This window comes from Ictalurus furcatus, chromosome 21 (assembly GCF_023375685.1).
Source record: "Ictalurus furcatus strain D&B chromosome 21, Billie_1.0, whole genome shotgun sequence".
NCBI lineage: Eukaryota > Metazoa > Chordata > Actinopteri > Siluriformes > Ictaluridae > Ictalurus > Ictalurus furcatus.
This window is the reverse complement of record NC_071275.1, coordinates 10,467,278-10,489,184: the sequence shown is the minus strand read 5'-3', so window position 1 is coordinate 10,489,184 and position 21,907 is coordinate 10,467,278. Positions and strand designations below refer to the sequence as shown.

The 21,907-nt window shown below is 42.2% G+C and overlaps 1 protein-coding gene across 2 annotated transcripts; it reads left to right on the top strand.

Moving 5' to 3' along the window:
- Positions 1-992: 992 nt before the first annotated feature.
- per3 (period circadian clock 3) lies at positions 993-21,907 on the top strand. 2 transcript variants are annotated; one of them, XM_053652691.1, is made up of 22 exons: positions 993-1,012; positions 8,288-8,815; positions 9,188-9,345; positions 10,163-10,281; positions 11,084-11,285; positions 12,468-12,519; positions 13,315-13,457; positions 13,547-13,625; positions 13,791-13,897; positions 14,865-15,021; positions 15,118-15,226; positions 15,416-15,544; positions 15,772-15,880; positions 16,039-16,165; positions 16,712-16,848; positions 16,959-17,156; positions 17,234-17,497; positions 17,879-18,603; positions 18,771-18,963; positions 19,200-19,383; positions 19,837-19,987; positions 20,107-21,907. In XM_053652691.1, the coding sequence occupies exons 2-22, from the start codon at positions 8,451-8,453 to the stop codon at positions 20,239-20,241; spliced, it is 3,843 nt and encodes a 1,280-aa protein (XP_053508666.1). In that variant the 5' UTR covers positions 993-1,012; positions 8,288-8,450; the 3' UTR covers positions 20,242-21,907. The 2 variants fall into 2 exon arrangements, with proteins under 2 accessions (XP_053508666.1, XP_053508665.1); XM_053652690.1 differs by lacking the exon at positions 993-1,012 and adding an exon at positions 1,206-1,490.

Sequence of the window (21,907 nt, the reverse complement as noted above, 5' to 3'; positions counted from 1 at the left end):
TAAGAAATTAAGTCAAAATAACAAGCTTTAAGTTTAAATAATGAGACTTTGAAATAATGGGCAATGAAGTTGATATAAGATACTAAGTCAGCATACTGAGATATAATTGGAAAAAACAAGATATGTTAAAAATAATGAGATCTTGAAATAACAGGTTTTTAGGTTAAGAAACAAAAACACTTAGACATTAAGCTGGAATGAGATAAGGCAAAACAGTGACATATTAACTAAAAAAAAAACCCAAGATGTTAAGTTAAAATAACAAGATAACCTATTAAATTTAAATAATGAGACACTGAAATAATTGGTTATTAAGTTGATATAAGATATTAAGTCAACATTCTAAGTTGAAGCTACGAGATATTAATTAGAAAATAATTGAGATCTTGAAATAACAGGTTCTTAAGTAAATAAAATAGGTAGAAAGTTGAAATAATGATAAATAAAGTCAAAACAACTAGATATTAACTCGAAAAAGCAAGATATTAAGTCAAAAATAATGAGATAAGCTATTAAATTTAAATAATGACCTGCTGAAATAATGGGTTATTACGTTGATATAAGACATTAAGTCAAAACAATGAAATATTAATTAGAAAAAAAACAAGATATTAAGATAATGAGATATTTAAAGTAGGTAGGTTAAAAAGATATTAAGTGGAAATAATGTGATATTAAGTTAAAACGAGGTATTAACTTGGAAAAAAACAAGATATTAAATCAAAATAAAGAGATAATAAGGAGCTATTAAAATTAACTAACGAGATATCTTGAAATAACAGGTTAGTAAGTGGATAAAACGAGATAGTAAGTCAAAAATAACGGGTTATTGAGTTGTAATTCCGACATAGCATTTTTCTTTTCTTTTCTTTTCCCAGCTTGCAGTTCGGGCATACGATAACAGAAATGCAAACACAGTGTGGAACCTTCTCCACGAACCTGTCTCCCCGTCCTGTGTCCAGTGACGTCACCGGCTGCCTGAATGAACTACACGACCCCCGCGCGAGCTTCAGTGAGCAGCAGCGCCGCCTTAACGAATCTCTCACTCACTCACTCCCAAGCGCCGGGGAATGTTTTGTTTTGTCCTCCCCGTTGTGTAACACGGTGATACACGTGAGCGCGGTAGCAGCCAGTTACACGCGCGGCACCCCGACCACGCCCACAGGCTGCGTCGCGGCCAATCGCGGCGCGTGCGTGCCGGCGCCTCTGACGAATGGGCGTCGGGAGGGCGTGGCCTGGAGTGGCCGTGCTCACGTTGCAGTAATGCGTGTTCTGTTCTGGGCGAAAACTAGAAACGAGGAACAACAACACAGAGAGGGAGAAAGTTATGCGCGTGCTGCCTGGACCGAGCCCGTGGTTAATGGATCGTAACCAGGAGACTGATGATTATTATTGTCCTGTTTCGGGAGTGTTTAACGGCGGAAAAATCCAGAAACGCGCGATCTTATTAGCCGCAACTTTACACCCGCACACGTTGGTCTGCGCGTGAGGTAACGGACGGTTGTTTTCACGTGGAAGGTTTATTGTCGGTGTGTTCGTGTGAGATATGAGATGTTGTGTTTTGATTGTTTTGAACTTCTCTGGGCCTGAAGCTTAGCACGCTGCCTAAGATTAGTTACCCAACACTGTAATCCAGTGGGTCCTGCTTTAATAACACACTAATTGAATTCCGGTATAATTGTTTTCTGACGCACTTCCGGTGTTATTCAGTCATTATAACAGTATACACCTGTAAAGACTGCAGGTCAGTCATGGTGCTGTGGACTGGTCCATGTGCGCAGTGATGTAATATGATGTGATGATCAGAGAAACAGAAGCAACCTGCTGCATTGTAGTGTGTGTGTGTGTGTGTGTGCGTGCGTGCGTGCGCGGGGGGGGGGGGGAGGGGGATTGTCTTTCTACAAATTTTATCCTGTAGACCGTCAACAACAAGGAAACAGTGTCATCATTTAGAAACTGGTTTCTCTTCTTTATCCTGTGACCTTTAAAAAAAACTTAAACCTCAGTTCTAAAGCGAAATCAAAATCGTTGTTTCGTAATTGTCCTTTAGTGTTACAGACACAGATACAATACTATAACTAGAAAAAAAATTATATGTATAATGTGTGGGAAAATGATTTTTAAAAAATTTATGACTCATCCTGTACTAGTCTTGTGTTTATCCAATGAAAGGGTCTGAAAACTTATATGCCTCCCCCCAGGGGTGTGTCAAGCTTTACAGTAACAGCTGGTTAGCAGTAAACATGGTTTGAAGTTGTGTTTTTGTGCGCCATCTGCCTGCTATTCCTCCACAAGTGACAAGCTTTTATAACCCCAAATCCGAAAAAATTGGGATAGTGTGGAAAATGCAAAAAAACAAACAAAAAAAAAAAACAAATAAAAAGAGTCATTTCAAAATTCAAAATTCAAAATGTGTACATATCTTTCTTCATTAATGATGCCCTCACAGATGTGCGAGTTACCCATACCATGGGCACTGACACACCCACATACCATGACAGACACTTGGTTTTGGACCTGACGCTGATAACAGCTCGGATGGTCCTTTTCCTCTTTGGCCCTATTTAGTCAAACTATTTGAAATGTTGACTTGTCGATTTCACTGTGCTACTGTCCATCTTAGATGAGACTGAGCCCAGAGAAGTTGGCTATGCTTCTGGACAGTGTTGATGTATGGCTTCTGCTTTGCGTAGTAAAGCCTTAACTTGCATCTGTGGATACAGTGGCAAATTGTCAGGAAATCCATTACAGACTCATGACGGTTTTTAAGACGGTGACGTCTGAGGGATCAAAGATCATGTGCATTCAGCGATTTTCAGCCTCTCCTTTTACACACCAAGATTTGAGCGGATTCCTTGAATCTTTTAATTATATTGTTCACTGTAGAATGTAAAACCCCCAAAATCCTACTGATTTGTCTTTGGGGAATGTTGTTCTCAAAGTGTTGGATTATTCACTGACGCATCTGTTGGCAGATTGGTGAGCCTCGACCCATCCTTGCTGTTGAAGGACTAGGCCGTTTTTGGAAGTTCCTTATATGCTATGATTAGACAATCCAACATTTTCGGAATTGGGGTTGTAATATCAAACTGACTCAGAGGAAGGTTCGGTTGTCAGGCTGTGCAGAACATTATGACAATAACAGTGGTGTGGTTCAAGATGGTTTGTGTGCATGAGTCATGTTGTGTCAGTCATCATGGCACAAAATATGCGTGTGTACTATATGTACTGAATGTAATGTAATGTAGAGCTGGGCTGAGTAGGGTCAAGACTAGAGCTGCAACAACTAATCAATAATAATAGATTATGAAAATCGTTGTCAACGAATCTCATTATCGATTAGTCGGTCTGCGGGCGGCACGGGGCACGTTAACTCGTTGCGTTACTTCTGTTTCGAAAACACGCATCGGCGCGTACAGACCAAAGTTTTGTCCCAAATGATGTACTGTACACTTACACTATGCATGATGTACTCTACTGTCTAGTGTGTGGGAGCATTTTATATTAAACTCTGTGAACAAGACCGTAACCTGTAAACTTGTGTAGCACAGAAGCACGACAGTGATGCATGAACACAAACTTGTGTTTATATCCGAAATGCTCCACTGTGTGCAACAGGTTGGGGTAACTGGTGCGAGTTGCTAACGAGGTTCAGTTTCAATCAAGTTATTATCATTATAAAGCTGTATTTGCACGTTTGCAGTCGTTTATTCTGTCGTTTATTATAACGCAAATGATCTATTAGTAATGAGGCCGCGTTGCTCCTCACTCGCAATTTGGATGCCGGCGATAAACAGTGTAGTGCAACTACGAACTGATTAAAACAGTAAACTGCAGTGAAAGTGAGATTTTATTATTAATTTAGGACTGTAGTTTAATTATCAGTGTTTCTTTGTGCAGCCATAAAAAAATAATGCATAAATACTTGTATATAATATAAACCGATATATAGTTGTGTTAATGTAAATTTTTAGTCTGAAGTTTATATTTTTTAACATTCAGTTTGTGTATTTTATTTAAAAATAAATGAAAAATGGTATTGAAAGTTTGTCCCTGCATCCGATTAATTGAAAAAATAATCGTCCGATTAATCAGTTATGAAAATAATCGTTAGTTGCAGCCCTAGTCAAGACCTGATGCATGTAAAGCGACCCACCATGAATAACTTCTGCTGTTGTCCTCCAGCAACCTATATTAACCTATAAAGATTCTTATTTTAGTATTTCTCTTATAAGGAACTCATTTCTTCCAGATAAGTTTGGTCCCTTTGTATTATGTGTCATTATACCACAGCGCTGTTGTATTCTCGATTCTGATTGGTCGGAATCCGTAACAGCAGCTCTGACAGTAGCGCAGCTACTAATGTGCTTGTCTTAATACATTACCGCTTCTATAGTGACAGGGACCACATAAGCAGATTAAAAAATGAATTCGTGAATTCGTTGACACGGTGAAGTTTTCTGTAAGGAAGCGTTTATTTAACGGTTTATGGAAGGAGTCTCCGGTGTCAGATGTAAAGCCGTAACTTTAAGTAAGTTTTCTGACATCTTCAGAACGGAGGAGTTTACACTTTTTGTGGTTTCTCGGTAACAAGACAAGCTGCGAATTTTGTCTTATCAACATGAAGATAGTCTGATGAGGGGAACGACTGCTTATAGCCGCTATAACATAAGTGATAACTTACGTTGGAACTAACTTTTTTCTCCCAGACGTTTCACAACAGGGTTCAAAAGTATGTAATTTTTTTATTTAAAAAATTGTAATCATTGGCTGTTATTGGCTGATTATTTTCCTACGACAGCATCCCTTGAAGTCTTCTTTTCCTTCCTGAACCAAAGTTCAAAAGGCCAGGCTAATAATATAAGTGAGATTATAATTCCAAACAGTTTAGTAGAAGTCTTCTTCTTCTTAGATCTCTTCACATGGCTCACTGTATTATATAAGCACGAGTTATCAACCTGTCACAGAGCTGATAACAATAGCAGACCTCGTAACCCGAGAATTCACTTCTGTATCTGTCCCGAATCACGTTGCAGAAGTGGGCGCCTTTATTTACCAGCAAATGCTATTTGTGTGCAGGTATTTAACAGGAAAATAATCAGGACACAAGCACACACCCAGGTCTCAGTTACTGCTCAGCAAGGTGTCAGTCGAAGGTTTTTTTTCTGTTTTAACAGCATAAGATAGTAGTAGCACAGCGGCTAAACAGATACTCCGCCATTTTTTTTTTCAATCTAATCGTTAATCATTTCCTCTCTAGTGCATGTGTGATTATCACAAACAATAATTTCAACACGTTTTCCCTGTGCCGAGTAAAGAACAGAAATCTGTGTGTGAATCGAAACACAGTGTAATAGAAGTCTACGGGCGCTTGTTGAATTTGGTCAATAAATGTTTAAAATATGGGAATATCGCTAGCGCTGTATCTGTCCTCTCGTCCGCTCTAGGGCTGTTGAGTTAAAATTCGAACTTCAAATATTCATCGAATTTAAGATATAAAAATGCACATTCGAATTAGAGATGTGCAGCAAGTACTGGCAATGATTTGAATTAAAACACGAAAAAACGACACGCAGGATATCAACTAAGCGCTAACAATGTTTTTTGAAGAAGAAAAATCTAGAAAGAACAGTTCTAGTGTTTCAAATAGTCCAGTCATTCTCAATAATGCGGGGAATTGAGCCACGTAAGCTATGTGAGCTGAAGGTGAACAGTGGTAAACGGAAGCGCTTTACTAGCGGGTTAATCAACTCACCCAAACGCACCCTGTACACACACAAGATTAATCAGACTTAGACACAACACAAGCTCTTAACACTTCGGGTAAAATCTATAAATGAAAATGTCAATTCTAGCAATGGTGAATGGGTTATGGGAATGTTTTTGAATGTTTGTGCAATTTTTTATCACAGTGTGGATAATCTAGGAGATTAAACGTTACACATAGGTGTTTTAGTTTCCTAAGAACTGCTCAGTTCCTCAGTGGGCTCAGAGGCAAACCTTGAGGTACTCTTTAGGTCATATGATCAAACCTGGACCTTATTGGCTTGACAACCGCACACAAGGACGTTGTATTTCTCTGCCACTTAGACACTTTGAGTCTGCATGGTGCAGCTGGGATGTTTAATCCCAGAGCTAGACGTGGTGTGTGGTGGGGTTTTTTTTTTGTTTGTTTTTTTGTTTTAATCAGGTTACCCATAGAGGGTTTTTATCCTTCCCACTGCGGATCCAGTAATCAAAGAAGAGATGGGAAAGTGAGCACAGTGTTATTTTAAACACCCAAGTAAGGTTTCATCAAGGCCTCCTTTGGGGTCTGTGTAATAGTAGATTTGAGATCTAGCCAAGACCATTTTAGATTTTAAGTCCTTGGCAGAAATTACAGACATGATTCGGCAGGTCACATAAATTAAATCAAAATACACTGATGTAAGTCTTGCATCCATATTTATAGGGGGGTGCCCATAACTTAATGCAAGTCTTCAATGATTAAAAATCTGTAGGTGTATATAGAGTTATAATTGTTGGATTCAAATTTCATCATTATATGAACACATGGAACCGTCAGCACACACGGTGTGGAACCCATTGCCATTTTAGACGAGGATCTTCAGGCATGCATGAGTCTGAAGCGTAAATTTGCAGCTGTCACATCCATAAATCTAATAAACACTCCACGTTGGGTCCCATATCCGAGGCGTATGTATTCCTCACAGGCCGTGTAGCAGCCCTGCCTTCCTCAGAGCTTCTCACACCTCCCTGAGTAACGAAAGCTGGTTATGTAACATCACTCCACAGTGATGACTCAGACAAGGTTCTCAGCTCACGGCGGACCTTGTGAAAACTATACAGATGCAATACGCAGACTCGTATCTTGACATCAATTAGAGCTGTGTAAGCTGGGGTTGTTGTTGTTGTCTTTTTCATTTGCACTCAGCAGTTTTTCACCCTCTATCAACATGGTTTCAAGTGCTAAAATCCCTTAGGATATTAAAGATCTGTCAGTTAATAAACATTTACCATTGAAACAGGGTGGGTACAAGATATTTACTTACAAGGTTTATCTTTTACAGCTCTAGGAGTACAATAATTTCAACTTTCAGTAAGTCAAATCACATGTCTCGGCTCACTAATAAGAGCCGACTCTTTCCGTTTTATTCTAAACTGGATCTTTTTATATATGTATATTTTCACTATTAATATCTTGAAAAGAGGTTTACATTGACGCATTGTGATTACATTACACCACATGTGTAGGTGCATTATGTACACCCACAAAAAAGTAGAGAAAAATAAAAACCCGGTTCATTTATGCGAGTTCACCTAAAAGAGTCGACTCGTCAAAGATTCGACTACTTAGCGAACAACACATAACTAGCGCACAAAAGGTACTTCTGATATTTGGCTATTTCTCGTTTGTTTTATTGCTTTGAAACGTGATGTAAAATACTCAAGGTGACCCCACAAGCTTGTGAAGTCATAAATGATTATGTTAAAATGGTACAAATGCCACCAAGATGTAGGTTTTTTTGTATTTAAATGTTGAAAAAAAAAACCCATTCACTGTCTGAGGTAGAGTTAGTATTAGCATGTTGCTAATTCTGATTTGTAAAGAGGGTTTACCAAGAACAACACTCCCAAAGGAGATATTTTTTTATTTATTTATATATTATTATTTATACTGTTAAAAATAAGTAAGTGATACTCAACTACCATTCTGTATCAATCTTGATACTTCCTTTTGAGAATTTATTTTTCATGTAAAGATATCAGTCCCTCAATTGTGTATCACAGGAAACATTTTCATCCCTGTTTGTTTCATTCTTCCCAAACACACAGAAAATTAACACAACATAATAGAATAAATGACTATGAAATGTAAAATAAATTGTATAATTTGTAATAATTTCACACTAATAAACTGCATAAATAGTAACCTAATAATATTGGAGCATCACCCAAAAAAAACCCCAAAAATGTTCAAATGTTATTCTAGTGCATTTTTTTTTTACTTATTAAAAAACTATTTAAAAAATATTTTAAAGCGTCGTAATTTAGTCTAACAGGATATTAGTCTTTTAATTGTTTTTTTGTTTGTTTGTTTTTTAACAATTTACCAGGAATTCATTTTGGCATTAAGTGATGTTTTGCTGTTCTCTGGATAATAAAGTAAAATCTGATTATACTTGTATTAGCAGAACTGAGTCAGAGCTTAAGCTACACATCGTTTGTATGAGATGCTAAATTAAATCCGACATTTCGCTGTTTAACCAGTTTCTTCTTCTTACAGGCTTCGCAATCCTGTTTACTCACACTAAGGACTAAGTGAGGGTTCCATCCTCAGGGCTTACAGATGGATTTCGCCGTAGAATAACAGTGTTGACTGGTCCAGCGTCAAGAACAATTCCCAAATAGCCCCCAAGTGACCATTTGGTTGCGTGACCAACCAGAGCATGCTCAGTGGAGACAACTACCAGGATGGAGAAGTGAACGGTTCTCCTGATCTGAGCCACGTGGAACAAGGCGTTCCGGTGGAGCAGGCCGACAGGGAGGCAGGACTGGCGGGCAGGGGGTGCCGGTCGATCTCCGGAATGGCGTCGGGATCCGGATCGGGTTCAGGAGAGGACGAGGAGGTGGACAAGCAGCGAGAAGGACGGCGCACGGCTGAGGAGAGCGGCGGAGAACCTTCCGGAGGAGAGCAAGGTCAGGAGGACGTGGAGATGAATGGCAGTCATGATAGCATCAGGGTAACACGACGGCATTCATCTTCGGCCAATGGGAGTCCCGGGAGCACCGCAGGATCAGGCAGCACCAAGAGGTAATGACGTAATAACAACACAGTGTGTTAAAGTTCCTCCCCCAGTACAAAAGACATGCATTATTGACTGATTGGTATCTCTTAATTGTCCGTAATGTGTGAATGGGTGTGTGAATGTGTGTGTGTGATTGTGCCCTGTTATGGGTTGGCACCCCATCCAGGGTGTCCCCCACCTTCCCTGGGATAGGCTCCAGGCTCCCCCACGACCCTGTGGATGTGGATGGATGGATGGATGGATGGATGGACAGAATTATAATGTCTTAAGAAAGATTTGTCTCAGATGTTTTGACATCAGGCTGCAGTAAAGGTTGCAGTAAAGGCTGTTGAGTGCTGAGATTGTGATCTGTGTGTGTGTGTGTGTGTGTGTGAAAGCGAGCAAGCGGAGCAGGGCCGAGACCACACCCACCAGGAGATGATGCAGACGGTGCAGGAGATGAAGAAGAGGCTGCCGTCGGAGAAGAGGAGCCGCAGCAAACCCAGCACTGTGGAGGCTCTGAACTACGCCCTTAACTGTGTCAAGCAAGTACAAGGTAAGCGCACACACACACGTCTCTCATAATTGTAATTGCTTAATAGTGAAGACTCCAACCGAGCCCTTTTCTTAGAAGTTAATTTTAATTGGCTAAGTGCATCAGCCAATCAAAATTGAGACAACTCCAGCCTAACCCTTTTCTTAGAAATGCATAACTAATATAAATTTTCTGTGTATGTCATTTCTATAAGTTCTATGGCCCTGGAAGCCAGAAACCTTCCCAGCCGAAGTGTTAAGGTTTTTTTCCTCTCTCTGCATTTGGTTTATAGGCAAGCAATTTTGAAATCAGGTTTAGTCCTGTTCGCTGTCCGTGACTGTGTAAGGATAATGGAAGAATGCTAAAAAAAAAAACAAGAATTCCCACACCAGCATGTCCGCCGCCTTCTGGGCGGAGTCAGCGATTTGATTAGTGACTCTCTTACGGAGAACAGACGCTGATTATGTAACACCGGACCGTGTAAAAAAGAGGCGTCGGCTCTGAGAAACAGCCAAAGTAAACATCTGCTTGCAGAATCTGCAAGTAAAGTATGTGATCATAAAAGTCCGCTTTTCTGAGCGATTATCAAACTTGAAACTTGACGTGAAATATGAGCACTGATCAAACATCTAAACCATATGCTCCAAAATCCCTCAGTGTTTGTCACACGCTTGTGTCTCCTGTTATAACGTCCGTTATGTCACTCCAGCAACATGCTCATTAACCCACAGTCTGAGTCACACGCTGACGTGTTTCTGGTATGTCGCCGCTCACGCCAGCTTTTTTTTGTTCTTTCTTTCTTTCTTTTTTTTCTTCATTGCCCCGGTGCCGCCTGCAGCGAACAGCGAGTACTACAAGTTACTGATGTGCAACGGACTGGAAGAGAGAAAAGACGCTATGGTGTGCAGCCTGGAGCGGCTGGAGAGCATCACGTCCGAACACACACTCAAAAATACAGTAAGGCCATTTTGCAACGAAGCAGCCAGTGTACACCTAAAAATCTTCACAATATAGGTGAATTCACAAATCTGGCAACCTGTTCCAGCGCATGTTTCACTCCACTGCCGGCATTTAGTAAGAAGAAAGGCGTCCTAGCCCCTATCCCGTCTTGGTTTTTTTCTTCTTTTTCATAATGACACTTTTTTTTTCAGTATTTTTTGGAAAGTCATCAGACTAAACTTTCTTCCTGAGATGAATATTTTGTTTGTAAGTCTAATATTTTCAGTGTAAAATGAAGAAGTGAAGCTTGTACAATGCATTTCAAAGATTCAGTCGTTCATGTACTGCACTGTATTATTTAAGAATAAACCAGTCTGATGTTTTTTTTTGTCGATGTTGCCTCCAAAAATACTTGATTTTGCTGCGTTTTTGGTTTTTTTTCCATATTTTTGCTGCGGATTTTTAGTACATGCTGAGTTTTCTGTGCTTTTTTTTAATGCAGAAAACTACTCGAATTGGAGAAATCGCAGTTACACGAAATTGTTTCTCGCTTTTAGCTGTACTCGTGTTCAAAGCATGTGAGTCGAAGGGTGCCTTGGTTTAATGCACGCCGTGATGACGTCACATGACGCGTCCTGGCCTAAATCTGCGGAAAATCTGCTGTAATTTAAAAAAATTGCAAGCTCCAACGAATATTGCAGAGAGTGGGCTTGATTTTGCGATCGTTTCTTTGCGAAATCCTGAAGGGACTGATGATAACGTTTTAATAACTTGCTACATCAACAGAGTAAGTTGATATGTTCATGCCCTCCTCACCCAGGACACGTTTGTGGTGGTGTTTTCGCTGGCTACGGGCCGAGTGGTGTACGCGTCGGAGCAGGCCTCCAGCATCCTCAACTGCAAGCGCAAGTTCCTTGACTCTGCCAAGTTTGTAGAGCTGCTGTTTCACCAAGATGTCAACGTGTTTTACTCTCACACTGCGCAGCCGCACCTGCCGCCCTGGAACGTGGGGACAGACAGCGGTGAGTACGGACACGGGACGACACGGCAACGCTTCTTGTCCGTGCGCTTATCTCTTCTTAGAAATATTCTGCCTGGGGTTTTGTTCAGATCTTTAGCCTTCTGCTAACTTTAGTTTGTTTAACAACCAAAAAATACCCTTTTCCCCTAGAACGTGTAGTATCATTTCTTTCAGAACAAATTCATTTATAAATCCGATGAGTTTTCAAGCTATATAAACGGTCTAAAAAGCGCTATTACAAATGATGTAATCAGTGCTCAATCAATTGTACAGAACTCTTAAATAAATATATGTTATATTTATTCCATTCTGGATTCTGATTGGTCGGAAGGTGTCAACAGTTTATATTATCACACTCGATCTGACACACAATCGTTTCTATAGTAACAGCTCGTTCACAGGAACGCGTACGGGTATGAATGTCGATGTGGCACATAGGTTTTCTGTAAGGAGCCGTTTATTTAACGTTTACGGAAGGAGTCTCCAGTGTTAGCTCCTTGTAACAGTCAGAGGTAACGCTGGGACAGAGGACTTCTGCTGTTTCTCGGTAAAATGACACGCTGTGTTGTTGTTTTTTTTTTCCTATTAACTTCAAGAGAGAATAAAGAGAGGCTGGTGAGGGAACGACTGTTTATAGCTGCTATACCGTAAGTGAGAACAGGAACTAACTTGTTTTGCAGACATTCCACAGTGTTAAATGTAACTATGAACAGATCAGAAGTATTTTAGGGTTTTTTTCCCCACTTCAATAAAATTTTAAAAAATTATAATCTTTTAGCAAATTGTTGTAGTATAAGAGGAATAAAACACTTCTGGAAGTGCTTTTATAGGAAAATAATCAACTTCCATTTAATCACATCGTAGCATCACTGATTATTTTCCTCAGAGCGTTTTTATCCCGTACTTCACATGATGCAGCCCTTGTCGTTTTGGATGTGATGTATCGACAATATATGTTCACCATATCCAAATGAACTAATAAGTAAAATAATAAGCCCTTGACAAACACAAATGTAGTGGATATATAGTTTCTAGATTTCCAGTATGTCTCGTTATTGGCCAGGGATAAGTGTGATTTCAAATTTGCTAAAGATATTTCCTAATTTTACATTTGCATCTCTCTCTCTCTCTCTCTCTCTCTCTCTCGCTCTCTCTCTCTCTCTCTCTCTCTCTCTTCCTGTAGCTGCAGTCCATTTTGAATGTGCCCGAGTCAAGTCCTTCTTCTGCAGAATCAGGTCAGAGTCTTGAATGTCCTCGTATTACCTTTACAGCCTTATCAGCGTGACTCATAACCAAGGGCCGTGTTCACCCAGAGTACGGCCTCTTAATCTTTTTTTTTCCATCCAAACATGTGTTTAATTAGATTTTTCCCCGTGACTTATTCAGATTCGCATCTCCGAGGTTGCCAGGTTTCTCTCATTTCATTGAGTGCGCTCCTTTCAAAGGGGGAAAAAATTTAAACCTGAGAATAGGAACTGACCTGATCGCACGTACCGCCAAGTGGTAGGTGCGGTCCATTTCCTCGAGAAGGGACCGGAACTGTCGGTGCTTGAGGAAATTCTTCACAGCTGTAGCCTACAACTTTGTTAAAGATGAATTTGATATTTTATATCAAATATTATAGAGGTTTTATGTAATATTTTAGAGTTTTTCCTGGTGTATTATGGGGTGTAATTTCATTATGCGGTGACCCACTTTTTCATTTGTTAATTTGACAGCTCCTTTGTCGTTTACCCTTAGCGGTGGGAGCTCCGTCTGTCGTCATTGCCAAAAAAACGAAAACACATAGAGTGCTGGTTTGCTTTTCATAATCCGACACGGATCGTCTGATGGACTCTGCTCTATCGGCCCGGTTTTTGAAGGATTTCTTGCGTTTAGTTTTGAAGTAGCGCTTAACGATTATGATTAAGGATTAATAGGTCATTTGTCATTGCAAATACGACCAGGAATCTTCAGCTTTGATATTTTTTACTTGGAGTGAAATATTCCTTTGGTGTTTTGTGCTGAAATTGGTGTGTGTGTGCGTGCAGAGGAGGGAAGGACCGTGACAGCGAGATGCGCTACAACCCGTTCCGTATCACGCCGTACCTGCTGAATGTTCAGGGATTGGGCGGAGATGAGGAACATCCGTGCTGCTTGGCTCTGGCCGAGCGCATAATCTCAGGATACGAGGGTGAGACGGTTGTGACCTTTCACCTTTATGAACATAACGATAGATTCAATTCGACAAGGTTTTTAAAAGCGGTCCCTGTTGCTCCGCAGCTCCCCGGATTCCCACAGACAAGCGCATCTTCACTACAACACACTCTCCAGGGTGTGTGTTCTTAGAAGTAGACGACCGGTGAGTGTTTCCTGTAGGGTGCGAGACCTTTAGGCACAATGAAAACGTTTAAACAATGTGACATTGAATGTTAGTTTAACGCTGAGGAACAAGATCATTGTGATCAGTGCTGTGTGTGTGTGTGTGTGTGTGTGTATATGTGTGTGTGTGTGTGTGTGTTTCCAGTGCTGTGCCTTTGCTTGGCTACCTCCCTCAGGACCTGATAGGGACGTCGGTGTTGACCTGCCTCCACCCTGAGGACCGCACCCTCATGCTGGCCATGCATCGAAAAAGTATACGCATTTTCACCTCGTACCTACGCACTGTGCGACTCGTACACCAAATTACACTTGAACATCAATACGTCTTTAATATTAAAGCGCCATCTATTTTACAATCGATTTACGAACATTGATCGATCGCCGTTTTTCTACACTACCGGTCAAAAGTTTGTGGACACTCGACTGAAATGTTTCTCATGATCTTAAAAAGCTTTTGATCTGAAGGTGTGTGATTAAACGTCGTAGACAAAATATAATCGTGCCGACGTATTTGTTTCTTTCATTAGAAAACGAACATTTTATTTACAAAATAATTTTTTTTTTAAACGAACGACTCAGAGCAAAATATTCCGAAAAACAGGCAATAAGTGTCCAGCGTAGGTGGGAACTCCTTTAATACTGTTTAAAAAGCATCTCAGGGAAATTCCTCAAGAGATCGGGTGAGAAAATGCCAAGAATACGTTTCTGGAAATTCTTGGCGAAAAGGGCGTAGACTTTGAAGATGCTAAAATATTAAATTATTTTGATTTGTTTGGGATTTTTTTTTATCATGACATAATTCCCATAGTCACATTTGTGTTACTCCAGAGTTTTGATGACTTTATTATTATTCTAAAATGTAGGGGGGAATAAATAAAAATAAAGAATGAGCGTGTCTGAACTTTTGACCGGTCGTGTACATCAAGAGTTATTTAGCCAAGAAGTTTAAGGACTATTTTTGAGTATGCGTTTTAATTTCTTGCCTTTGATTACGTAACTCTTACTAACTCGGTACTCAAAAGTGATATAGACACACATTATATCTTCTAAAGCTTTTTGTTCCAAATCAGTCCCAAGCTTTATAAATCAGCGCTACTTTACTCTAATCCACTTTCTGTTTCAGTCATTCCGGAAAAATGACAAAACGTGTATTGTTATTTGTATAGTGGATGATTATTTTTTTTTCTTTTCCTTTTTGTGTGTTTTGTTCCTGTTGCAGTTCTGAAATACGCAGGCCAGCCGCCGTTCGAACATTCCCCGATCCGCTTCCGCTGTCAAAACGGAGACTACGTCACGCTGGACACCAGCTGGTCCAGCTTTGTCAACCCCTGGAGCCGCAAGGTGGCCTTCATCATCGGCAGGCACAAAGTCCGCACGTAAGAGTGGAAACGCTCAGAGACTTTCACATAAGTGTTAAGGCAATAATTCTTTGTTAAAAAAATGAATCTATACGTGTGTGTGTGTGCACACAGAGGGCCTCTGAATGAAGATGTGTTTGCTGCACGGAGCAAAGCAGAACTTCCCATCATGCTGGAAGATGTCAAAGAATTGCAGGCCATGATCTATAAGCTCTTCCTTCAGGTGAGAGAGACTCTGCGCGCACACACACACACACATATTACAAAATAAAGGGACACCACTGAAGATAGGATTTTTCCTTTAAGAGGCACAAAATATTAACATATGCAGATATATATATATATAAAGATATGCAGAAATTTATGGCAAAACGCCGCAAAGATATGCTAAGCCCACGTGTTTGTCTTTCAGCCGGTCCACACTAACGGCTCAAGTGGTTACGGCAGCCTGGGCAGTAACGGTTCCCACGAGCACTACATCAGCGTAGCCTCGTCCAGCGACAGCAACGGGAACCTGTGGGAAGATTCACACCGAGAGCCGGTGAGCCCAGCTTTACCCCACTGCCAGTTCATTTTACTTCTCAAGCACTTTGAATAGTACACGTTGTCACAATGCGGAAATCCTGGATGTAGGTTTAGATCCCTGATGAGCCAGCCAGAGGCTGCAGGGGCGAGGAAAATCTCCCCTGAGATTGCATGCACTGTATTTACTACCAATATAATGTTGTTGAGCTGGTGTTTTGCTTTTTATTTATTTCTTTTTTATAGGTGACCCTCCGGCCGATATGTGCTAATGTTAATAAAATGAAGCGTGGTGGTCAGCAGGTGCATCCGGACTCCCGGGGAAAAGTCACGGCGGCGGGGGAAGTTAGCACAGGTAAAAAAAAAAAGCAAAGCACGTACACACTGTATGTTCACACGTTATATTTTATACCCTGGTAGAATTTTTTTTTATTATGTCCTCTCTGTGTGTGTGTGTGTGTGTGTGTGTGTGTGTGTGTGTACACGCTCTAACCCTCCTCCTGTGTGCTGCAGAAACTCCAGCTCCTGTCCTTCAGCATTTACAGGTCCAGCATCTCCGAAGCTCCATCGAGGACTCGCACAGGAAGCAGCCGCACGTTCCGTCTTACCAGCAGATTAACTGTGTGGACAGCATCATTAGGTGAGACACACACACACACACACACACACACACACACACACACACAGACTGTTAGGAGGTGTTGATGAATTTTTTAGAACAGCAGCTCTGACAGTAGTGCAGCTGCAAACCTCAGGCTTTCTGTAAGGAGACATTTGTTTATCGTTTTACGTAGGTAAAACTTCAGGTTTTCCGACGTCTTCAGGAGAGATGCGGATGTTCGACAACATTTAATGTAACTGTAAATGGACAAAAATTACAATGTGTGTTTTTTTTTTTTTAAACCCTATTTGTCTGCAAATTGCTGTGGTATAATGGGGACAATGTGGGAGATAATAATAATAATCAACTTCGGTGTTACACAGTTATTCCACTTTCGACTTCTGAAGTGTTTTATTTCTCTTTATTACCATTTTTATTACTTAAACTATAACATTATACATCCAAAACGGTCTCTTTTTCATATTATTTCTCAAACATCAGATTTTCAGATCTCTTCTAGACTTTGCTTGGAGTTTTCAAAAAAAAATTTTTTATTACTAACGATGTCTCCTTTACTTCCTGCAGATACTTGGAGAGCTGTAGTGGCCCTGCCCTGAAGCGGAAAAGTGAATCCTTGTCCATCGCTACCTCCTCTTCTTCTACCACATCCGAGGAAGACAAGACACCTGCGGCCAAACTGGAGGACAGAGCAAATGCTGACGGTAAAGAGGTGTACATTTAACAGCGGTGTCATTTTTCAAATGATGCCACCGTATTATTATTATTATTATTATTATTATTATTATTATTAATTAAACCTCTTTCCCTGTAGAGGCAACCAAAGCAAGTGCCGGTCTGGAGAGCCAGGTTTCAGCCGGATCCGCATTGACCGTAGCGCACACAACGGCAGCCGTGGTTGGGGCTCCGCTAACTGACATCACTCTGTCCACTAAAGCTATGAGCGTGATGTCTGTGACCAGCCAGTGCAGCTACAGCAGCACCATTGTGCACGTCCCCCAGCCTGAATCTGGTTAGTAGCCATCAAAGCGCTTCAGTCTGAGTTACTAAATACAGCCGCTCATCGTTTTCTCCGTCTGATTCTTTCAGAAGTGACAGCTCTGGAGGATGCGCCGATGGGAAGTGAACCGGCCGACCCGGCTCCTGCGCCATCACGGCCGGCCCCCGGCTCCTCCGCCGCCACGGCTCCAGAGGAGTTCCATGTGGTGGGGCTGACTAAGGAGGTGCTCTCCGCACACACGCAGAAGGAGGAGCAGGAGTACGTGGACCGCTTCAGACATCGCATCCTGGAGAGCCCGTATAGCTCCTACCTCCAGCAGGACAACAGCAGCATGGCGCACTCCAACCACAGAGGTGTTTGGATGTTCAGAATTGATTTATACACGAACGTGGGCAGTTATTGATTTATTACGAGAATTAGAATGTTTCTCGCGTTGTTCATTAGGTTTTAGGCTACTATGATGCAAAGCCATGAGAGAAAATGTGCTAAATCCAGCCCTTACAGCGGGATTGATAGTTGACCAATCCCAAGCCCCGCCCAAACCGTGCTTGGTTACTGTTGCTAAATAGGTCAAAGCTTGGAAAAGTTTCCCTACGTATTAATTGTTAAATATGTTAATGTCGAAAAATCCTCAATAAAGTAATGAATTTCTTCATTCAAAAAGAAAGCAATATTCACAGTAAAAAAAAAAAAATCACGCTAACCCCACGACGATATGTCTCTTTCTCTCGTAGGCGATTGTGTCATGAAGCCCCTGAGCACGGGTGATTGGAACAGATCCTGCTCAGGCAAACCCAGACATAAGCGCGCAAAGCCTCAGGCTTCGTCCGACAGTGACGGCTCGCGGCCTGGACACTTCCTGCCGACGACCTCGACCGTTCCCGATAACTCCTTGTCCGAATCGTCCCGACCCAAACCCAACTTTTTCTCACCTGTGCTGATGCCCGTCCAGCCCCCTTACTACCCCGTCCCACCTCATCCTGGTCCCGTTCAGCCACACGGCCTTCCTGTGGCGGTGCAACCCGAACAGACGCAGCCGGTCATGCAGGTCATGAATCCTTTCATGTCCCCCGTCATGGCCGTCATCGTGCCCTACCCAGCGAACTACACCATCTATCCGCAGGCGGTACCGGGCATGCCAGGTATACACAGTGTAACTCCACCTGGATTAGTGCCTCCTCCTCCTCCATTTCCTCATCCTTCCTTCACGTCCCTGATGGACAATCCACCTCCTCAGACTGGCCCGAGCTCGATGCCCACTGGAGCGTTGCTGTCTTCACCCGTCTCGTCCCCGTGGCCAGAAGAGGACGTGGACGGCGCTCAGCCCACAGCGCTCTTTTCCAGTTCCAGGTCCAGCAGTCCTCTACAGCTCAACCTGCTGCAGGAGGAGCTGCCCAATCCGAACGCCCTGCAGAGCAACACGGGCCGAGCCGAAAGCCTGCACGAGCAGCACCCCAAGGTGGGTAGACTCTCCGAATAAAACGTGTTGGGATTGGGAAACGTGATGATAGGTTAATACCGAGGTTTAGTATGAGATCTCTATTTATGCTAGTTAGTATTATTAGTAGTAAAACTAGTAACTGACTATCAAAAGCAAGAGTTTGACTGTATGTCTCGGCTTTAAAGGAGGACAATCCCAGCGATTTGGGTAATCAAGACGCTCAGTCCACCTCTAGCGTGCTCCTGGACCTGCTGCTGCACGAGGACGCTCGCTCCGGGACTGGCTCCAACGCCTCGGGTAGCGGATCTGGAGAATCAAGGGGTTCTCTGGGTTCAGGTTCAGGCCTGGGCTCCAACGGTACCTCCATCAGCCATACAGGTACAGAACGAAATCACATACAGATTTCCAAACCGGTCTGGGTAAGGCGGTGTCTCCTTATCATGGCAGTGATTTGGGGGCGTGGCTTAACTTAACACAGCAAACGCAAAAGCAGTGGACGTGCTACAGGTCCTGATTTTATTCCAGTTTCATTCACTCCACGCTGTGTGTCTTTGTTGTTGTTGTTGTTGTTGTTGTGCTTGTTTGAACTGACCCACACCTCCGGCTGTTGACAGGCAGCAGCAGCAACAGCAGCAAGTACTTCGCCAGCAACGACTCATCAGACACGTCCCGTAAGGCCAGGAAGAGCCAGGATGCACCAGAGCGCTCCGGCTTCGACAAACGCATGGAGGACTCGCTCTGGACCATGATCCAGCACACACCGGAGCCGGTCATGATGACCTATCAGATCCGTCCCAGGTACCCGAGCCCAGGCAGGCCCGTAGGGTGTGTCTCTGTCAGTCGGAGCGCCTTGTCACTCGTGCGAGAACATGAAAGGAACATTACTGTCTGGGTCATCTCTGTCCACAGGGGAAAGAGTTTAGCGCGGCCAGTCACTCTCGCCGAGGTAGTTGTCTCATTGCACTGTCCACCCTGTTTCCCCTGAGGTAGGTGAATCCAGGTGACGGTTCACAATGAGACCGCTGCTAATCAGCTGGCTGAGGTGACTTAACACAGTTTGTGGATGGAGATGTAGACTGACCGAGCGCCTTCTTATTCGGACTCTCCTAACTGGAAGTCAAATCTCACTAGTTGCCTTTATGCAGACAAAAAGTGTGTGTGTGTGTTGTGTGTCTGTATGTACAGTATGTGTAGGTGTGCAAGTGTGAGCATGGGCGTTATGTTATTTTATATGTCTATACTTGTGTACAGGGACCAGGCACAGGTTCTGAAGGAGGACCGGGAGAAGCTGCTCCTCCTGCAGCCCATGCAGCCGTGGTTCACTCCAGGCCAGAAGGAGGAGCTGGCTGAGGTACATTCCTGGATCCACCATCACAATGTACCAGAGGAGATAAACACACGAGTAAGCGGCTCCATAAACATGTTTTTTTTGGGGTTGGTTTTTTTTTGTAAATAAAGGGTGCCAGTTTTGACAGGTTATTTTCACAGAGCAAATAATCATATATTGCTTGTGTTTTTCAGGGATGTGTGAACTGTAACCCCACTGTTTTGGAAGGAAGCGACGCGGCGGCCCATTCTCCCAGACTGCCCGCTCCAGACAGCTCAACTGCCCAGGATTGCCCCTCAGAGGACGCCAGCCCCGCCTCTGACACCTGAAGCTGCTTCCCTTAGCACTTCAGGTTAAAAACTCTGCCCCCTTTTTCACAGAGCAGAATCATTGTTACTGTCTGGGCACTCGGTAAAGGGGGAGGATAGAGGCGGAGTTTGTGTCACTGCCATTAGGTGACCTGACGTGACGACATGTCGGGCGTCTCGTCAGTACAAGAACAAACCCGAGAACCCGCTCAAACCTCGTTTGTTCCGAACGTTGGAACCACACAACTGTGAATCTTTTTACCGTACAGCAAAACCGACATTTATTTCAGTAATGATTTCTTCTGTGCTTATATTTGTACAGTCGCAGCTCTAGTTTGGGTTTCACTGTGTTTTATATGAGGACGCGACCCTCGGAACCTGACGTGTACATCGGTTGGTGTTGACCGGTGTGATTACGTTTCGTGATTATTTTGCTTGCTCCGATGTGGCCGATCTCCTAAAATCCAGTTGCACTGTCTATTGATGCTTTAAGCTGTGATTATATTTTTGTTCTTCTATCTGGTGTCTCGATTCCAAACCACCACGGCATGTGTACCGTATCCTGAGCGTTTCGCCCTTAAATGCACCAGTCTTATACGTGTATACACTTTATACTTGGGAGAATCCCTCTTTTTTTTTTGCTTTTTTTTTTTTTTTTAAAGCGGATAATCGGCGTCTTGGTCTCGGTTCCTTTTGCACGGCTTTTCGGCTCTACTGTCCGTCGTTATTAACCCAAATCCACCACCTTTTATTTTATCCTATAAGCAAATACATATAAAAATGATTGATTATGCACCTTACATGCACTCAAACTGATAATCAGCACTTTTTTTTTTCTTTTTATAAATATAGTGATTTTTAATAGTTATATAGTGATATTTTAGATAGTTTAGATATAGTCCACTTTTCTAATTTAATCCCAAACTCAGGTCCTTTTTTTTTAATAATCCCCAAAAAGAACTGGTAGAGGAGAGAGCTTTCAAAGTGATGCTCACCTGAACTCGTGGCTTTTTAGTATTTTAAGGAGTTCTTGGTGAATGTTTAATGCTAAATAATATGATCAACGAGAAAATTATTGACGAGATGTCACGTACGGACGACGGGTGACCCATCTGGGATTTGAGGCCAGTTCTGGTCAATTTAATTTGAAAAAAAAAGAAAGAAAGAAAGAAAAAATCTTTTGCGGCCGATTCGTAAAATAATCCAGGTCATTGAAATGTCACCATGTTACGACGTAACCTGACCCGTCCTCACCCCTTTTCCTTATTTATTAATGTTATGCCAGCAAAATTGTGTCTGCTCGGAAAGGGTGTTCACTGGTGACGTTTTCTTTTCTTTTTTTTCTTCCTTTGTGTTAGAGGTTAAGTGTTTAATTAGAGTTGCCGTGATTTGTGGCTCATGTTGTAATACAGCCTTGAAAGTGTAAAATCCGAGAGTCGGGGTGGGGGGTCGGTAAGCTCGGCACTTTGAAGGACGAACACTGTCAAGCACATAATGACCTTTTTTTTACGGTGTTGTGGACAGAAAAACAGGGTATTTTGTACAGTTTTTAGCCAAAATGTATGTACATAACATGCCATGTATTTTGGAGGAAAAGAAAAATTATGAAAATGTTTGTCTTGAATTCAGGGACATATTTTGTGACCTCTTGAATGAATTCTAAATTAAAGACTACAGTGAATCCAAA